At 46.4% G+C, this 20,153-nt stretch overlaps 2 protein-coding genes across 2 annotated transcripts; both read left to right on the plus strand.

The window, feature by feature from the left end:
• The first annotated feature begins 422 nt into the window (after window positions 1-422).
• LOC134671528 (uncharacterized) lies at window positions 423-9,845 on the plus strand. The gene is made up of 6 exons (XM_063529386.1): window positions 423-574; window positions 3,676-3,774; window positions 4,703-4,853; window positions 5,429-6,181; window positions 8,032-8,232; window positions 9,634-9,845. The coding sequence occupies exons 1-6, from the start codon at window positions 566-568 to the stop codon at window positions 9,843-9,845; spliced, it is 1,425 nt and encodes a 474-aa protein (XP_063385456.1). The 5' UTR covers window positions 423-565.
• A 2,875-nt stretch (window positions 9,846-12,720) lies between these two features.
• Window positions 12,721-17,076, plus strand: LOC134671072 (WAS/WASL-interacting protein family member 3-like). Its single transcript, XM_063528855.1, has 7 exons — window positions 12,721-12,904; window positions 13,528-13,594; window positions 13,874-13,922; window positions 14,419-14,456; window positions 14,793-15,002; window positions 15,709-15,767; window positions 16,861-17,076. The coding sequence occupies exons 3-7, from the start codon at window positions 13,915-13,917 to the stop codon at window positions 16,978-16,980; spliced, it is 435 nt and encodes a 144-aa protein (XP_063384925.1). The 5' UTR covers window positions 12,721-12,904; window positions 13,528-13,594; window positions 13,874-13,914; the 3' UTR covers window positions 16,981-17,076.
• The last annotated feature ends 3,077 nt before the right edge of the window (window positions 17,077-20,153 follow it).

A 20,153-nucleotide genomic window follows, 5' to 3' on the forward strand; every position in this document is an offset into this window, starting at 1 on the left:
AATATCTGTCAACAATTTTTGGCTAGCCAGACTCTATGTAAAACATTTTTTAATAAATAATATATATAATGTTATAAACATAAACATGCCTTTTATTTAAATCAATTGATAATACCACAAACAAGGGGTAATATTTGCATCTTGCATATATTTCGTGATATGAAGATAACAAATATGTTTATCAACAGAATTACTACCTACCAATACCCGCCAGGCTAAACCGGTTGTCAACTTTAGTTCCATTGGTACACAAAGACGGCGCCACTAGTATAAACGTATAAACGGTTGGGGACATTTTTTTGTATGGAGTTACCGTTCTTCTCCTAGTGAGTATTATATTCTTTGAACTTAACGCACTCGACGTAGCTGTCATATTCATATCTGTCAATGTCAAAATCTAAAAAAAAACATATAACCTCTCTTGTTCATCATTTGTTTAACTGCGTTTGCTTGTTGTTGACATTATAATTTATTGCGTGCGTCGTTGATATAACTTTTATTATTGTGTTTACGAAACGAACGCTTGAAGGCCGTTGGCAAACCGTTGAGCTGAGCTGCCAAACTGATGCTACCGGTGAGTTGCACAGCCAATTGCACAACCCTCGGTCAACTGCATTTGTAAATAAATGAAAATATTAATTTCATTACACTTGCTGATCATGCGTGATATTCCATTTGGGAGTAGCGAGGGTTATAGCTCGATTTATTCCTTGGGGTTAATTTTTTTTGTAAATGTGATAAAAAACATTGCATTTAACATGAACCATGTGCATTTATCCTGAGTGGTACAAGGGGGAGATAATTCGGAATATCAAAGTTAAAGCTACCCTTCATAAAAAGTATAAATCTAGTAAATCAACCTTAGATTACGAAGCGTTTACTCAGTGCAGGGCTCGATTGAAAAATCAGATTAAGCAAGCGCATGAACACTATCGAGACCGGGTACAGAGTCATATGGCAAAAGATCCTAAATCATTTTGGAATTATATGAAATCAAAAAGAAGCAGCAGAGGTAAGAAAACAATATTAATGAATGGAGAACCTCTGTCAAGTGAACAAGTAAGTAGGGAATTTGCTAGGTTTTTTCACTCCGTGTACAGCGTGGAGGAGCCAAAGTTGGAGGTAAGTGCCGCAATAGTGGCAGCGGGCCCCGAGAACAGCGCGGCGCGGGTTCAGGTTGACAGACTAGATATACAGGACGTGCGGCGAGCCCTTCAAAAACTTAAGCCAAAAAAATCGGCAGGTCCGGATGGTATTCCATCGTACGTATTTAGGGACTGTAGAATGGTGCTGGCAGAGCCGCTATTGCACATCTTTAACCTCTGTCTTAAGTTAGAAGTATTCCCAGAAATTTGGAAAATTACTCGAGTAATACCGGTACCGAAAGGTGGATCTGGAGATAAGGCAGAGGATTATAGACCGGTGGCGGTTCTGTCAACACCGGCAAAGGTATTTGAATCGGCTATTCACAAGCGAGTATACGAGCAGGTGAGCGCGCAGCTCGCGGACGCGCAACACGGGTTTCGCCCGACACGAAGTACGGCCAGCAATCTTCTGAGTCACGTAGCGCAGATTATACCTATAGTAGATAGCGGGGGTCAAGCCGATACTGCTTACTTTGACTTCAAAAAAGCTTTCGATCTCGTCGATAACGACGTCTTGTTGTCAAGGTTGGCAGGCTTCGGTTTTACCCCCCACTTACTTGGTTTTTTTGCAGACTATATGAGGGACAGACAGCAATATGTAGAATATGAAGGGCACAGATCGAAACCTTATTTTACTAGATCAGGCGTAAGCCAGGGCAGTAATTTAGGGCCTCTCGAATTTTTATTAATGATAAACGACTTGCCTAAAACAGTAAAAGATGCAAAGTGTTTATTATTCGCAGATGACCTTAAGTTGTCCCTGGCAGTAAATAGTGAGGATGACTGTAAAACTTTGCAGGCGGATATCGACAGAGTCGTACAGTGGAGCAAGAAAAATCTTTTACAATTTAATACCAAAAAATGTATGACTATCTCTTTCTCTCGGGCGCGTACTCCCATTCAAAATAGTTATAAGGTAGATGGAGATGTAATGGTTAGAGTCACAGAAGTAAGGGATCTAGGAGTTAGTTTTAACACTGAGTTAACGTTTCGAAATCACATTTCGAATATTTGTAAAAAAGCATTCAGGAATCTAGGTTTTGTACTAAGGATGGCTAATGGATTCACAAATATGAAGGCTATAACATCTTTGTATAATGCATTAGTTAGAAGCCAGCTGGAATACAATGCTGAAATATGGGCTCCACACGAAGCAAAGTATATTTTTATGTTAGAGCGGATACAGAATAAGTTTATTAGGTATATGTATATGAGGCAATACGGCGTCTACCCGTTTTATCCGCTGATGTATCCGACATTGTTTATTTTAGGCATGGTCGGATACAATCAGCTGAAAGTCAGAAGGGAGCTAGCACTCGTTACATATATCTTTAAGCTGCTTAGAGGAAAGATATACAATGCGGATATATTGGGGTCGGTGGGTATTTGTGTTCCGCGCGCTTGCGTGGCGCGCCGGCAGCCCGGGCTGCTGGCGGGGCCGCGCGCGCGCACCAACCTGCTGCGCGAGGCGCCGATGACGCGCGCCGTGCGTACCCTGAACCTCATAGCCACGCATATAGACCTATTCTCATGTACGATGAGTGAATTCACAAAAGACGCATTATTAACTCTTTGTTATAATAGTGAATAGATTAGTATGTTATGTAAAAAAAAAAAGTCTGTTAGATATAGGTATGTACTTGTTTTTGTTTGTCTGTTTATGTTTGAGTTTTTTTTTTTGCAACAATATCGCATTGGGTTCTGCCTGTAATGATATTTGTATGTGTGGAAATAAATAAAAAAAAAAAAAAAAAATGAGTGATATTAAAATTTGGAATGCAAGTTGAAATCGTCTGCCTTTTGAGCATTGTGTTTCTATTGGCCATATATTGACAATATTGACCATACGGCTCATCTCTTTCTAAGGGTGGTATTCCACCTATCCAATTTCTATGTCCAATGTCTATTGCGTCCCACATTTATTTTTGCTTTAATGAGAGAGTGAGACGCACTGACATTGGGCTAAAATATTCGGCAGGTGGAATACCACCCTAATAAGTCTCAGTTTTTCAAGTAGCCATGTTAGGCCTGCAGGTTGTAATCATTTCATCAAGTATAATAATATGTAAGAGGGAAAAGGAAAGCCGAAGAAACCTCTAATGAGATGGGACGATGACATCGTGCAGGTAGCTGGCCATACCTGGAGCAGAGTGGCAATAGATCGGAGAGAGTGGAGAAGGTTGGAGGAGGCCTTTGCCGAAGGGCAAGCAGACAAAGAATACAAAAGATGGGAGATAATAGAGGGCTAATGTGCAACTGTTCTGTAAATAAAGGCTATTTTATTTTATTTATTTTTATTTAATAATATGTATATTTTTCTAGCGGAATGGTATCCTAGAGATGGAAAGAGGAGAAAAGGGAGACCAATAATGAGGTGGTCGGATGACATTAAGAAGCATGCAAGAAGCAAATTTATTAGGAAAGATATTGAAACTAATATAATGATAAACGAAATGTGAACTAATTTAAATGCAATATGTACTAATTCTATTTTGGTCAATAAAGGCTATTCTATCTTACATTTTTCTAGATGGATGAGGAGAACGCGGTTCCAGGGGAGGGGGAGGAGGGTAGCGCAGCGCTACATGCTCGCCTAGTAGCGCTCGTGCGCGCCGCCGGCGGCGAGCCAGTGAGTACCAACGACAAAGGAGATAGTGTGACATACAGAATTGGGGATTGGGCTATAATAAAAATAAAACATTTGCACACACATGCACACATTAATATAAAACAAAAAATAAAACATTTACATACAACGAAAATTCAAAAGTACTCAGAATTAAAGTGATGAAACAAATAGTTATATTTATTTTACACTTTTATCTATTTTTAATCGTATGATGATGGTGATGCATTCCTGTTATCCCTCATCAGGGACATAGGGCTCGCAGAAGATTCCTCCATTTGTCACGATCTTGAGTGGCTACTTTGAATCGTATAGAAAGAATTAGGAGGGTTGACTGCTGATGTGTATGTTAATTTAAGTATGCAAAGTTCATGGACGAATTGTATTCACATTTAGTTAATAGGTAGTAACTTATTAGACTATTCAGTCATTCAGTCCCATCGATTCAAATCAAGACCTGTGCCTTATTACTCCTACTACTGGTCGGAAAGCAGAGTAAAATCACCCACTTGATTTTAGACACACAATGTTATATGTAGTTCGTTTTTTTTAGCATTAGAAAGAACTTGAGAGAAGGTAAGCGATCTTGACAAGTCTTTTAATTGAAAAATGCTTTTTAAAAATCAGGAACTATCACTTTTGAAAGCAGAAGAATATAAATGATCGTATTAGATTCATAATTGTTACATATTTGCCGTAACTTATTTTTAAAATGTGTTTTTCAATTAAAAGACACATCAAGATTGTTTACCTTATTTCTAATGCTAAAAAAAACGAACTATAGACTCTTTCACTTGCACTATTTGTTCGTAACAAGGCATAGGTACCCACACATATCGGTGGACCTTATGCCTTTTGTAATAAGGTCCACCGATGTACAGTTCGGATTGTTGCCGTATGTATGCAGCATTAACATGAAATGTATTCACAGGAAGGTCGTGTGGGGGTATGGATGGAGCACTCGTATGCGCGCGCCAAGAGCGGCGCCGCCGTGCGTGAGATGCTCGCGCGGCCCGCGCCCGCCGACCAGCCGCTCGACGTCGGCGGGCCCGGGGACTGCGACCCCGTCCCTGACACACAGGGTGAGTTTACTGATGGGACTACTCTGAAACATAAGTATGAATTTATGTTTGTAATAGTTTAGTTATCAGGAGAAATAATTTTTCATATAGAAATGGTTACTTCTGGTTTTCCAGCACTGCACAAGTGGTTCTAATTTTTGTTCTTGACAGTGATAGTATGTCATGGCAATACTTTTGTGTCAATTTTGCAGTAATTCAATTAATTTGCACTTAATATTATATAAATATGTACTCGTCGAGATAATTAATTCTTAGTATAAGTATGTTTAACTTGTGTAAGTGAATTGTAATATTCTTATGAGTAATAAAATTTCTTTAAACCTAATACGCTAATATCAACAGTCAGAAACATTTATTTTAATAGCATTAATGTGTGACTCTCCACGGGAAAACGTGCCTTATGACGGCTGGCTTACGTCGCATAGTACCGCTATAGTATTGCAGTGGCTGTAATAATAGCGTCAGCACCAACCGCTATAAGATACCTTTACCCGTGGGACGTCACACGTTGTGATTTTGTACAATAGCCCGGTTGAGTCGTCTATACACATGATTATAATGATGTTCTCTTGCAGAACCCGAAGACATTGACCCTGAGTGGGAAGCGCGTGTGCTGGCATTAGCGCCGAGCGCGATGCACGCCCGCGCCGCGCGCGCCGCGCTAGAGGCGCTCCGAGCCTTCCGCCTCGCGCGCCTCGCCTCGGCCGGCCACGCCGACGCCAGTATAAAGAGGGACCAGGCGCGAACCGCTTCAAGAGCTGTGCGGCGCGCATTGGCGCCGTTATGGGCGGCTCCCAACGGTATGCTGTGTACTATTGTCTTTTGCTTCACTTCAGCCGGCCACGCCGACGCCAGTATAAAGAGGGACCAGGCGCGAACCGCTTCAAGAGCTGTGCGGCGCGCATTGGCGCCGTTATGGGCGGCTCCCAACGGTATGCTGTGTACTATTGTCTTTTGCTTCACTTCAGCCGGCCACGCCGACGCCAGTATAAAGAGGGACCAGGCGCGAACCGCTTCAAGAGCTGTGCGGCGCGCTTTGGCGCCGTTATGGGCGGCTCCCAACGGTATGCTGTGTACTATTGTCTTTTGCTTCACTTTAGCCGGCCACGCCGACGCCAGTATAAAGAGGGACCAGGCGCGAACCGCTTCAAGAGCTGTGCGGCGCGCTTTGGCGCCGTTATGGGCGGCTCCCAACGGTATGCTGTGTACTATTGTCTTTTGCTTCACTTCAGCCGGCCACGCCGACGCCAGTGTAAAGAGAGACCAGGCGCGAACCGCTTCAAGAGCTGTGCGGCGCGCATTGGCGCCGTTATGGGCGGCTCCCAACGGTATGCTGTGTACTACATATTGTCTTTTGCCTCTCTTTAGTCGGCCCCGCCGACGCAATTATAAAGAGAGATAAGGTGCGTACGACCACACGCGCAGTAAGACGGGCATTATCGCCGTTATGGGCGGCTTCCAACAGTAGGGGGAAGCGGGGCAGCTTGGTACACCTTTTTTTGAAATCGATTTTAGACCCCAAAATTAACTCAAAATACATTTCTTTTGTACTTAGTAGATGACAAATTTACTAAGGTATACAAAGTGTATCATTTCTTCTTATTAAAGTTAGTGTTCTTATTAAAGTTATGGCCAGTAAAAGAGATATATGGATTTTAACAAAAAATGGGATTTGTTCAATTGTGCCCCACCTGCAGGGCACTTTGATACATTACATGGGACACTTTGATACATCATTTTGGGGTACTTTGGCACGTGAATCAAAGTGCCCGGTAAGTGTTTCAAACTGCCCCCCAGAGCACACTTTACAGATCAACTCAGTTAGCTGACCAGTAGTAAACTTTTTAAACATTATAAAACGTCTATTAAGTGCATTGCTATTAGAACATACTACAGTTATTTATTAAGCAGCAGGTGCACTAACACCACAAACAACAACTTTTAATGAAATCAGTGTCAGTTTTTGTCAAAAAGCTACTTTGGTTGTTTTAACTTTTCTTTGTTAATTTTCTTTCTCTTTGTACGTGCGCACTACATACAGTAAAAAAAATATAAAAAAAGAATCACAACAAAAAAACTGGCAGGGGCACTTAGATACACTAGAGGGGCACTTTGATATGTTCAAAACTGCCCCAATCTTCATTGTACCAAAGGTCAAATAAATTTAAAATAATTTATTAAAAATATACTATTAAGATTACTTTAAAATAATAAGCTAACCCTATTACTGAATAAACGTACTAAGCGCTCATTATGATGTTCATCCGGTAAAGTCTAAAATTTCGCACCACAGCTCGATAAAAAAAGTCATAATTTATTTACTATCCGACCCCGGAAATACGTTTTCACGCACCAAGCGGCAACGGCTGTTAGGAGAGATGTGCCGAAGCTCGTATCTCATTCACACATACAAAGCCACGTTTTAGTGTTGCAGAAGGTGAACATAAGTTTTTAGTTAAGGAATTAGTGTGGGTGTTCAAATTTGCCCCTTATGCCTATCTACCCCGCTTCCCCCTACGCTGTTTATTTACTATTTATTGCCTTTCGCCTCGCTTCAGCCGGCCACGAGTATAGAGATAAGGCGCGTACGGCCGCACGGGCAGTAAGACGGTCATTAACGTCGTTATAGGCGGCTCCCAACGGTATGTCGTTTACTGTCTTTCGCCTCGCTTCAACTGGCTACGCTGACGCGAGTATCAAACGAGATATAAACGGCCGCAAGTGGCAGGCGGTAGAAGGCGGCTCCTCACAGTAGGATATAAGTATACTGTCGACTGTGCCTCGCTTCGGCCAGCCACGCCGACGCAAGCTGCAAGAGCTGTGCGTCGCGCTCTAGCTCACATTTCTATACACAGGACCGTATCGTATATAACTTAAATAATTTAAGTATCCATTGGCGTTTGCTGTAAACCAGCGGTCGGCAACCTTTTAGCAGCCAAGGGCTACATAGTAGTTAAGGAAGTTGACGCGGACCGCACTTTGGTAATACATATTTGTGACTTTAGCAAACATTGTCGTTCTTCAGTATTACAAAATAGCCAGGGAGGTTCGCGGGCCGCAAGTGAGAAATTCGCGGGCCGCTGGTTGCCGACCGCTGCTGTAAACGATTGTTAATAATTAGATGTCATAAACTGCTATCATGATAATCTATCCCATAATGAAGTAAACATTATCCTAGGTGGCAGCGGCGTAGCGCCATGGCTGCACGGCGCCATCCTGGCGCACGGCAGCCACTGGGCGGCGGCGCTGTGGCGCGAGCTGGCGGGCGAGTGGCGGCGCGCCGTGCCGCGGCTGGCCGCGCGCCTGCTGCCGCCGCCCGCCGCGCCGCCGCGAGACCCGCTGGCGCGCGCGGGCCCGCCGGTCGACGCCGACAAGCCAGGTATACCTCACTTAGGGCCAGTTGCACCAACCACATTTGACAGACTGATCAACGTCAGCCGGCGCGCCCCGGCGCTTTCCTATGAAACTTTCCATACATAAAAATTTAGCAAACTGTTTAACGATACGAACAGTTTGATGCAACCGAGCCTTAAACTACTATGTGTATAGGGTTGCCATATGGAAGAATTGAATGTCCTGATAAAAATCCGGGCATCATCCTAAAAATCCGGACATTTCTTGTAGCAGAGATTTGGCGTAGCTTGAACGACGCCCCGGCGGCGCGCTGCTCTCTGTGGTGTACTGTATCGTGGATCTACTTTTCCCTTTCCCTTCGCCCGACCCCTTAGCCCCCTCCCCGGGCGCGCATTTTATTTTTATAAGGTCATTCCTACAAATCCGGACACATGCCAAGTCCAGCCGCAATCCCGACAAAGGGTCAAAAATCCGGACATGTCCAGACAAATCCTGACGTATGGCAACCCTATATATGTATTAGATACGTTCAATATTTTTCTAATGTTGGTGTAGTGACAAATTTTGTGTTTCACTCAGAAGCAAAGAGAGGGTTTCAAGGCACGAGGTTAACCCTCAAGGCGACGCTCAAGGCAACGTTCAAGATACATATTAACTCACATTATTTATTTATTTAATCTTTATTGCACATAAGGAAATACACTGTACAAAAGGCGAACTTAATGCCATAAGGCATTCTCTACCAGTCAATTTAGATTTAGAGGCAAACAGAGATTTTTTTTTCCATACACTTCGTCGGGTAGATGCACAAATCTCTGTTTTGACATTTTGCTGGGACAATCAGTCAGCCGCGACCACGACCAGTGAAACCTGTGTCGAAACGTCGGTAAATAAAGGTAATTGAATATAATTCGCGTTAGACCCGTTTATAATGTGAGTTAATATGTATTCAAAACGCCAAAGTTTAAAATATTATAACGTTCAAGATTCCACAGTAAAATTGTCCTATCTCTCTCTCTTCAATCGGTCCCTCATTGCTGAGGATCGTGACTCCGTTTGATTCCGTCAACTAGTTGTCTCCATCGGTCCCGTTCTGTAGCTTGGTGGAGTGCGTCGCTGACAGGTATTTTTAGTTCCTCCGCTATTTGGTCCGACCATCGTTTGGGACTTCTACCCCTAGGCCTTTTTCCCTCTATTTTACCGGTCACGATAAGGCGTTCCAAATTGCTGGTATCCCTGCGTGCAACATGGCCAAAGTACCGCAATATTCGTTGCAAGCAGGTTGTGGATAGACGTTGAGTACTGTCTTTGTCTTACGCTAGTACTGGCACCCAAAAGAAAGGGATTAGTATAGTTTTTCTTCTTCTTATTTACTTAATGAAAAATTTGGTTTGCCAAAGTATGATTAGGTATATTTGTTCACCAGGCCCCTGGCTAGTGTGGATCTGCGCGCGCGGCGAGGACCGCTGGACGCGGCGGCTGCGCGCGCTGCTGCACGTGCGCGTGGTGTGCGGGGACGCGACCGGGACCGGGCCCAGCGCCGGCCCGGGCCCCAGCACCGGGCCCGAGGCCTGGTGCTCCGCGCTCATGGGCGCCGCTAGGGCCGCGCTGCTCGACGTGCTCGCTGAAGCCGGGTGAGAATTACTTTAAAAAAATGCCACTTTTTTAACTGTGATTTTTTTTGTAAATTCCTAGGAACAATAAATCCCAATGTTGGCAACGCCAACAGAAATGAAAGTAAGGTCATTAGATAGATATTTCAATGTACTTCATTTTGTTCTATGGGCACCAGCGAAATTTCATTGCAGAACTGAGATATTGGTATTTTAACCAAAATGTCGTCACCCTTATTACCTAGGCAGTGCCGGCAGAAATGAAAACTTAATGACAATGACATCGAATCTGTCGGTCACGTGACTTGTCGCGATTATGTCATTTTTTCCCCATCACAAAAAGTGCACAGCGCCGCTAAAGAAGTTTTTACTTTAAAAAATGCGTTTATCTCTGTAATAAAATAACGATCTCGTCGTCGGTAACGACATTGGCAATGTATTAGTAAACGTTAGGGATTTACTGGATGAGTTATTCCTACAAGTGATATCCAGGTCCCACCCGGTGGTGGTGGGAGGCGCGGGCTTGGGCGCGGCGGTGTGCGGCGCGCTGCTGGCGGGCGGCGGCGGGGGGGACGCCGCGCTGGCCGCCGTGCGCGCGCTGGCGCTGCTGGCGCCGCCGCTGCTCACGGCCGAGGGCGAGGCCACGCACCTCAACCGGACCGAGGTACCTATTACTATACGTCATTCCTTATTAGACCACCATCAATTATCTGAACCATCGATTTAGATACTTTTTGTACACGACTAAATTCGGAGAAGAATTGCCTTGTATCAACAATATCAACATTTTATTCTCTGCGCGCAATGTGGCCTGCCCATTGCCACTTCAGCTTGCTAATCCGGTGGGCTATGTCGGTGACTATTTGCGCATGACACATTGCGCGCAGAGAAGATGGCCGATGGGGTCGAAAAGTGCTCGAGTGGAGACCACGGACTAGCAAGCGCAGGCGTAGGACGTCCACTCACCGTTACGGCCGCCGGAAGACGCTGGATGCGGGTCGCTTCCAACTGGTACGAATGGAGTTCCAAGGGGGAGGCCTATGTTCAGCAGTGGACGTCTTATGGCTGAGATGATGACGATGATGATGAACATTTTATTTGTTACAGATGGAACTCCCACTCCTAGTGGTGGCCGGCAGCGCAGGGGCCACGTGCCCGCGCAGCCTGGCGTGCGAGCTGGCGGGCGGCGGCGGCGCGGCGCGGCGCGTGCTGGTGGTGCGCGGCGCCGACGACGCGCTGCGGCTGCCGGCGCGGCTGCGGCGCCGCCTGGTGCCGCAGCACGCGCTCGACGCGGCCGTGGCGGTGAGTGTACTCCCACTCCTAGTGGTGGCCGGCAGCGCAGGGGCCACGTGCCCGCGCAGCCTGGCGTGCGAGCTGGCGGGCGGCGGCGGCGCGGCGCGGCGCGTGCTGGTGGTGCGCGGCGCCGACGACGCGCTGCGGCTGCCGGCGCGGCTGCGGCGCCGCCTGGTGCCGCAGCACGCGCTCGACGCGGCCGTGGCGGTGAGTGTACTCCCACTCCTAGTGGTGGCCGGCAGCGCAGGGGCCACGTGCCCGCGCAGCCTGGCGTGCGAGCTGGCGGGCGGCGGCGGCGCGGCGCGGCGCGTGCTGGTGGTGCGCGGCGCCGACGACGCGCTGCGGCTGCCGGCGCGGCTGCGGCGCCGCCTGGTGCCGCAGCACGCGCTCGACGCGGCCGTGGCGGTGAGTGTACTCCCACTCCTAGTGGTGGCCGGCAGCGCAGGGGCCACGTGCCCGCGCAGCCTGGCGTGCGAGCTGGCGGGCGGCGGCGGCGCGGCGCGGCGCGTGCTGGTGGTGCGCGGCGCCGACGACGCGCTGCGGCTGCCGGCGCGGCTGCGGCGCCGCCTGGTGCCGCAGCACGCGCTCGACGCGGCCGTGGCGGTGAGTGTACTCCCACTCCTAGTGGTGGCCGGCAGCGCAGGGGCCACGTGCCCGCGCAGCCTGGCGTGCGAGCTGGCGGGCGGCGGCGGCGCGGCGCGGCGCGTGCTGGTGGTGCGCGGCGCCGACGACGCGCTGCGGCTGCCGGCGCGGCTGCGGCGCCGCCTGGTGCCGCAGCACGCGCTCGACGCGGCCGTGGCGGTGAGTGTACTCCCACTCCTAGTGGTGGCCGGCAGCGCAGGGGCCACGTGCCCGCGCAGCCTGGCGTGCGAGCTGGCGGGCGGCGGCGGCGCGGCGCGGCGCGTGCTGGTGGTGCGCGGCGCCGACGACGCGCTGCGGCTGCCGGCGCGGCTGCGGCGCCGCCTGGTGCCGCAGCACGCGCTCGACGCGGCCGTGGCGGTGAGTGTACTCCCACTCCTAGTGGTGGCCGGCAGCGCAGGGGCCACGTGCCCGCGCAGCCTGGCGTGCGAGCTGGCGGGCGGCGGCGGCGCGGCGCGGCGCGTGCTGGTGGTGCGCGGCGCCGACGACGCGCTGCGGCTGCCGGCGCGGCTGCGGCGCCGCCTGGTGCCGCAGCACGCGCTCGACGCGGCCGTGGCGGTGAGTGTACTCCCACTCCTAGTGGTGGCCGGCAGCGCAGGGGCCACGTGCCCGCGCAGCCTGGCGTGCGAGCTGGCGGGCGGCGGCGGCGCGGCGCGGCGCGTGCTGGTGGTGCGCGGCGCCGACGACGCGCTGCGGCTGCCGGCGCGGCTGCGGCGCCGCCTGGTGCCGCAGCACGCGCTCGACGCGGCCGTGGCGGTGAGTGTACTCCCACTCCTAGTGGTGGCCGGCAGCGCAGGGGCCACGTGCCCGCGCAGCCTGGCGTGCGAGCTGGCGGGCGGCGGCGGCGCGGCGCGGCGCGTGCTGGTGGTGCGCGGCGCCGACGACGCGCTGCGGCTGCCGGCGCGGCTGCGGCGCCGCCTGGTGCCGCAGCACGCGCTCGACGCGGCCGTGGCGGTGAGTGTACTCCCACTCCTAGTGGTGGCCGGCAGCGCAGGGGCCACGTGCCCGCGCAGCCTGGCGTGCGAGCTGGCGGGCGGCGGCGGCGCGGCGCGGCGCGTGCTGGTGGTGCGCGGCGCCGACGACGCGCTGCGGCTGCCGGCGCGGCTGCGGCGCCGCCTGGTGCCGCAGCACGCGCTCGACGCGGCCGTGGCGGTGAGGCAACCTCACTTTATCTTTCGTATGTGACTTCTATTTCAAGTTACAATTTATACAGGGTGTCCCTAGCCATTAGACAGTCGAAATGTACATATGCATTAGGGTGATTAGGGTATTTACTCGTAGAACCAGTATACCGAGTATCATAACAATCGGTGTAGCGATTACGAAGAAATTTACAAATTACGATTTTTTTACTTTGGAGCAACCTGTATGTGTTAGTAGCTCGTGAGCTAATAAATAGTATGAAACCTTCGACCGTTTTGATTACTTTTTTTATTTATGACAATAAGATTCTGACTTTTGACAAATGTCATCATTGCCGCACATTTTCAAACAAATTGTCAAAAGCACTGCCAATAATACAGTATATTTCTTTTTGCTGACGATTATTGGAAATAAAATAACTTTTGTTTGATAATTTTATAAATATTGCCGTTAGAGCATTTCTTAGCAGTACGTGGGATTTCAGGGCTTGTCCAATGGCTAAGGTAACCGGCACCCTGTATAGTAGTGTTTTACTTAAAATAGCACAAATCCAATTATTTTTTATAAAAATACACTGGGCAAATATTACACTAATTTGTATACTCATGTTCAATTGTTCATGTCATATGCAGGAGGAGGTGGCACGCTGGGCGCTGACGGCCGCCGAGGGCGATGCGCTGCGCCGACCTGCCAGGAAAAGTACGTGCCTTTGTTCTCACTATCTATAGCTGTCTTGTGATTGGCGGGGTCGCCATGTAACGGAATTTGAAGGAACAATTAATCAAAGTAACAGGTGGAAAAAGCGGGTAAACTATATGTGCAAAATATCAATTAAAAAATGGTTTCTCCGAAACTATTAATAATCACTGAACATCATCATCATCATATCAGTCAGAGGACGTCCACTGCTGAACATAGACCTCCCTCACTGAACATATATGGAGGGTTAATTTCTACAAGAGTTTGTAAACTCCACAGGCGCGGGTGCGGGTGAGGTGGTCGAGGAGCGACACACGACGATGCAGAAGTGAGTTCATCCTTATATTATAATACCTATTAAATTTATACGAAGAATTTCGTACATTGATTCGATGATACTGGCGATAGAGATGGCAAATGGCCTGTCAATGTACGAAATTCTTGGCTTACATTAATTAGAGGCATTTGGTACAAATCCAGCCCAGAAGAAAAATGATGACAGTACATGGCAATTATACAAACAAATTTTAACGAACTACGATGACAGATAAAATCCGCCTATAGTGTAGGTCTGTAGGTAATAGATTTTTTACATTTAAATTGCTGTTCGTATCATAACTTTTGAATTTAAAAGAAGAACAGGGAATGTGGTTAAACTTAGCCTATTTCTTGAATACTTGTTTATTATATGATTTGTTTAAAAATTGAATTAAAAAAAATGACTCGAATAGTCTCCGCTGTTTCTTTAGACTAGACTACATATATCGTTTATTGTATTAGACAATATTGTATGTATTGTACTTATAATCGAAGTATATTTTCAGTGCCCGCGGCTTGATACGCGAGATAGAGCCTGCTGCTGGTAAGTGTCTGCCCTACAATAAAAATTGTCTACAATTTCTTGTAGGATCGTAACTAAAGGTTAACATTTGATTTGATGTAAATGATTTTGATTTTTTTAAGTACATACTAAATAATTAAATAAAATAGTATTCGACCGTTAAAATTAAATTCAAAATTTTTAGCACTTGTAGATTTATTTTTGTATTTTTTTTTCATTACATCAGTCATTTATTCAATAACAAAACTTATACAAACTATTATTAAAATTAAGTATAAACTAAATAATTTTATATTTTAATGTCACTAATCTTAATTCATTTTAAGATTCGAATTAAATAAATAATTGAAATGGTAGTTTCCACCGAGAGCGCGCGGCCGGTGCCCCGCGGGCCGCGCCGTTCTCTCGCCGCCGTCCCGCCGCCGCCGATCCCACCGCCGACGCCGCCGACGCCGACGCCGGTGAACGCCGAGCCCGCCGTGGACGAGCTGGACATCATGCAGCTGCCCATCGTGTTCGCCGACGACGAGCCCGCGCCCGCGCCCGCCCCGCCCCTCCAACGACATGGTGAGACACCACACCACTCCATAACGGAACATAACATACAAATGATCAACGATGTGGCTTGTCGTATTTTCATGCTGAGCCAGCGCCTATTCTCTGCCACGACACATGGTTATGTCCTTTTTTGTTCATATCGTCTAATTTAAATTATAATAGTTTTTCTTTTAATTTAAGCTGCATGTGAATGTTAATAAATCTCTCTTTGTAATTACCATGTATGTTGTGGAAATGAATAAAGTGTTTATCTATCTATCTAAGATAATAGAATAAAATAGTCCACTTGTAATAAAAAAATCAACCTCACACGGATCGTAAAGACACCAAGATACTTTAGATTATTTCTGTCTATAACTAAAATTAACGCGCTCGCACTATAATAAGTACGCTTACGCTGCATTACGCTGTTGGGTAGGTATTTCATATTGCAATGTAAATTGACTAGTAATTTATCCCAATTTCGCCTCAATGACATTTGCCAGTTTATCAACGTCCAGTCAGCAGCAGAAGTTGCTACGCGAGCCAGGTGTTCAAAATGATCTTGACGTGACTATTGATAAAATAATAAGAGCGTGTCATAGTAATTTTGAACACCTCGCCCGCTTAGCAACTTCTGCTGCTGGCTGTATAATACCGCAATACGTAAATAGCTTTCATTAATTTAGCGAGTCGTCACAATAAAATTACAATTACTGGGTTTGTTTTTTAACAGCGGCGCCGACGCCGGCGGCGCGGACTCCAAGTGTCACTGTCACCAGCGGACATCCAAGGGTGAGGCATTTTATTTCGATACGAATATTTCACCAACCTCTTTCTACTCATTGCTGCTAAATTAAATAGTTTCTTTTTCTTTTACCAAATCATACAAAAAGAATCGCGCGCGTTTTCGCAGGATGTCATTTCTAAACAAGCTAGCAATTTTTTTTACGTGATAACGTCTTATAAAACGATGAAAGTGTCACGTTGTGGACTGATCTCCATGGTAACGTTACGGCCAAAGTATGCAATGTTTCATCAATGTTTTCTTAAGGTATATCACGCAAAATTATCGTCAGTAAACCGACCTCACAGGCAACCATATTTTTACGATTTTTCGTCGGCAAAAGTGGCAATCCTCGTAATTCCTCCCGGAGGAGTTAAGGGGTTTGCGGCTTTAGGTATTTTTGGCTAAGGTAGCAAATCCCTAATTTCATTCAATTGGATTTACGAGGTTTGTGACTTTAGCCGACGTTTTATATATTTACACAAATTGAGTGGAAGAATTAAATACTTTTCGAAAATGTTCATGATTTAGGGTTCTGTGCCAAAATGGTACAAAAGGAATCCTTATGGTGCGATTCTGTCGGTCTGCCTGTCACATCGCTAAATATCTCGAGAACGACTGAAGTTATCGATTTGAAATGGTTATGAACAACGCTAACCCGAACGCATTGGAAGTGTAATAAATAAATATTATGGGACAATTTTACACACAATACAATACCATTTTTTTTAATATTTTTACAAGCTTTTATTTACTTTCACCTGACCGTAAATAAAAGCTTAAATTTGATCCACTTCCCGGTTTCCGATTGAACTGAAATTTTGCATGCATGTATAAATTGGACGACAATGCAATATTATGGTGTCATCGAGCTGATCTGATGATGGAGACCGGAGGTGGCTATAAGAACTCTGTCATTTTTATCACGACCTGAATGACACCTGACACGATTTACCTACAACGAAACCTAAATGTGTTTGGGGTTTTTAGAATTGTCTCGATGAGTATTAGTTGCCCGTGGAAAGAAAAGTACAGTCAGCGATAAAAGCTTGTACCAAAATTGAAATTTTTGCCAAAAACTTATTATGTTATTGTGGTTAGGGCGGGCGCGCACTGAACTACACGCGCGTGATCGTGGCCAAGCGGCGCGGCGCGCGCGGCCCCGCGCCCCCGCGCCCCGTGCTGCTGCGCCGCACCGTGCGCCTGCTGCGCGACAACTGAACCAACTGACCCCCGTTACAATGACAATACTTCCTACATTTAGCTGCTGAGAAAAGGTACCACCCCTGCATCACAGTACACTAAGAACAGTAGTGAATCTAAGGCCGCTCGGCCTGTTCTTAAATTATTTGCCTACTCTTGCGTTGGCGCTTAGGGTTGTCACTTTATTGTACCTTCATACTGATACGCGACCCGGCCGCCGCGCCCCGCGCCCCACGGCGGGTCGGTCGACGACACCTTCTCGTAACTCATGAGGCCCTGGTACTTGTGTAGCGCCTGTACTGTGCCTGCATGTAGGGTTGCCAGATGGTCGGGATTTGGCGGGATTCTCCCGATTTTTAGCATGTGTTCCCGATTCCCGACAAAGTGAAAACTGTCCCGAAAAACAGCTTCACGTTATAAAACAATAATTTCATGTTCCGAACTGTCGTGGAGCGAGCGAGCGACCCGCGTTGATTATTACGTTTTTTTGTTTGTTCAAGATCTCAAAGAATTTATACTATTTACATATAAAAACGTCTATGGCCAGAGCAACAGACGTATGGCCAATAATGTAAAATGTCGCTGTATTTAATACAATTACTTTAATTTCAATGTTTTATTTTCCCGACTTAAGTCCCAAAATCCCGAAAAAGTGATATTTTTTCCCTATAATAGCGCCTTTCGATCTGGCAACCCTACCTGCATAGAAGTTTGTATACATAGCTGGCCCAACACGTAAAGATTTACGCTAGGTGCCGGCGCTAGAGAAATATAGGGGAGAATGTTCATTATAAGGAGACATTTCAAGAACAGGGAGTTTTACTGCAATGTTCTGCCGCCCAGTGTTGCCAACTCGTATTTAGAAAAAAATGCTAGACTAATGTCTAGATTATGCCAAAATTATGCCATAGTTTTTTGAAATATGCTTAAAAAGCTAAAATGTCACTTGGAAAAAATAGACATTAAAATAATATGGTGTCTACAAATATTCAGTAAAAAACAATTAATTGTCTCTGATCAAATCTGCAAATGTGTCAATCCACGAAAACATCAGAGGTCAATTTAACTGAAATTATTTGCTATTTTTTTTTATTACACATATATAGTCCGTCGACGTCCATCCGCTCACAAAAGTTTAAATTCATGTGAAAATATGAACCACATAAGGCGATGGTGCATATTGTTCCTGCCAAGTTGGTGCAAATTTGGCTTAGACTACTTTATACACATAGCATAACCACAACCGAATACAGAACCTCCTCCTTCTATGAAATTGAAGTCGGTTAAAAATATGCCAAATGCTAAATCGAAAATTTTGGTGCCGTGCGTGGAGCGAGTGACAATATGCCAGATCTGGCATCATTAATGCCAAGTTGGCAACACTGCTGCCGCCAGAGTGCAGCATTGATTTGTTTAGTAAACCGTAGAGTAACGTATACATACTAGGCCTTAAACAGTTTTTTGACAAGTTTTCACTATGACAATCATGCACCAAGACGGTTTGTTTACAGGTCTATCTGCCTCTCTATCGATCGAATAAGCAAGAGTGATAGAGAGGCAGATACCGAAGTTTCGGTTGTCGTGTTTCACGGTAGGCCATGTGATTGACCTAGTGACGCATGATGTGTCATTGATGATGTCAATGAGATTTGTTTACTGTATGTGCTAGTGGTGCCACCTACGCAGAGCTTTGCCTAATATTCCCTAATGATTTAAGATTAAGATACACGGTATTATAACTAAGCCCTTGTAATAGTTATTAATTATTAAGCGTAATGTGAACCTAATAAATATTTTTTTTCAACAGCAGTGTATTTGATATTACCTAATCCCTGTTTTGTTTTGGACTTTGGTAAAAATTCCAAACTATAATACTAATATCCAAGTTTGAGTAGTTAATAAACGGTCAATGTTACGCCGACTTCACGCCGATGATTTGTCGGCGGCGCCGACGTGGGAAAAAAAACCGGCGACGGCGGCTCGCCACCCCGCCACCCCAGTGCACACTTCTATAGTACAGTCAGCAGCAGAAGTTGCTAAGCGGGCGAGGTGTTCATAATTAACTTGACGCGCTCTTCTCTTAACAATAAAGTCGCGTCAAGATTGTTTTTAACAGCTCGCCCGCTTAGCAACTATTGCTGCTGACTCTGTAACTAAGTACGAACTGTTAACAAAATCGCTGCAGAGTTAGCTGGGTCTGACTCGCTACGCGGAGGAGTATTTTGTGCCACACCACACGCCGATATGGAACGTTTTTTTCACGCCCCTGTTCGGAAATATGGCAATAGATGGTCTAAAACCAAGCTGGAAAGTAGGCAATAGCTGTAACACCTGAACCACCACTACTACAATGTTTCATTGTTATCATCATCTGTCATTGGTGACAGTTCGCTACATCAATGAGTATCATTAAAACATAAAAATGAATAAAAGGTCTTTTTTTGCGCAACTTTTTCCTTCAAAAATAAAATTAGGTAATTTATAGAACTAATTTCTTGTATAAAAAATAGGTATCTCTGTCAAACGGTCTCCGAGAAAAACGTATTTAACTGATTTGCAAGACCGAAGTGATCCCATAAGTGTTCCGTAAACAAAGTTTTGTACGGAACACTAGAAAGAAATGTCAAAACGCACTCGTCCATCTTTTAGCGGTTTTCCGTCCTCTCCTACAATGTACTATACCACAAGACGGAAAACTGCTGCTACGCGCTACGACGTGCTACGCCGCGTAGAGCACCAATGGGTTAAGGTGAAGAAGGAAGTTACGTTAAGACTAAGGGCCATTGCACCATCCCACTAACCCAGGGTTAACCGGTTAAACCGTTAACCCAGTGTCAAATTGTACTGGTAACCATGGTAACTCCGGGTTTAACCGGTTAACCCCGGGTTAGTGAATGGTGCAAGTGGCCCTTAGCATATTCATTGCCACTAAGTCCTACGGGTTACGCTCGTACCGCGTAGCCACGATTTCGCCGTATGGAGCGCGTAGTCGCTACGAACAGTGTACCCGAATACACAACACATTCGTAGCGACGCGTAGTCGCTACGAATGTGTTGGACTTACAGGCCAATTCGAACGTAGGTACACTGACACCAAAATGACATCTAAATGATGTTATTCAGTTATCGTGTATTTCGCTCGTACCTACTTGTACATACATGTATTGGCGCGAGAGAGGCGCACGATAACT

The sequence above is a fragment of the Cydia fagiglandana genome, chromosome 15, assembly GCF_963556715.1.
Source record: "Cydia fagiglandana chromosome 15, ilCydFagi1.1, whole genome shotgun sequence".
Lineage (NCBI taxonomy): Eukaryota > Metazoa > Arthropoda > Insecta > Lepidoptera > Tortricidae > Cydia > Cydia fagiglandana.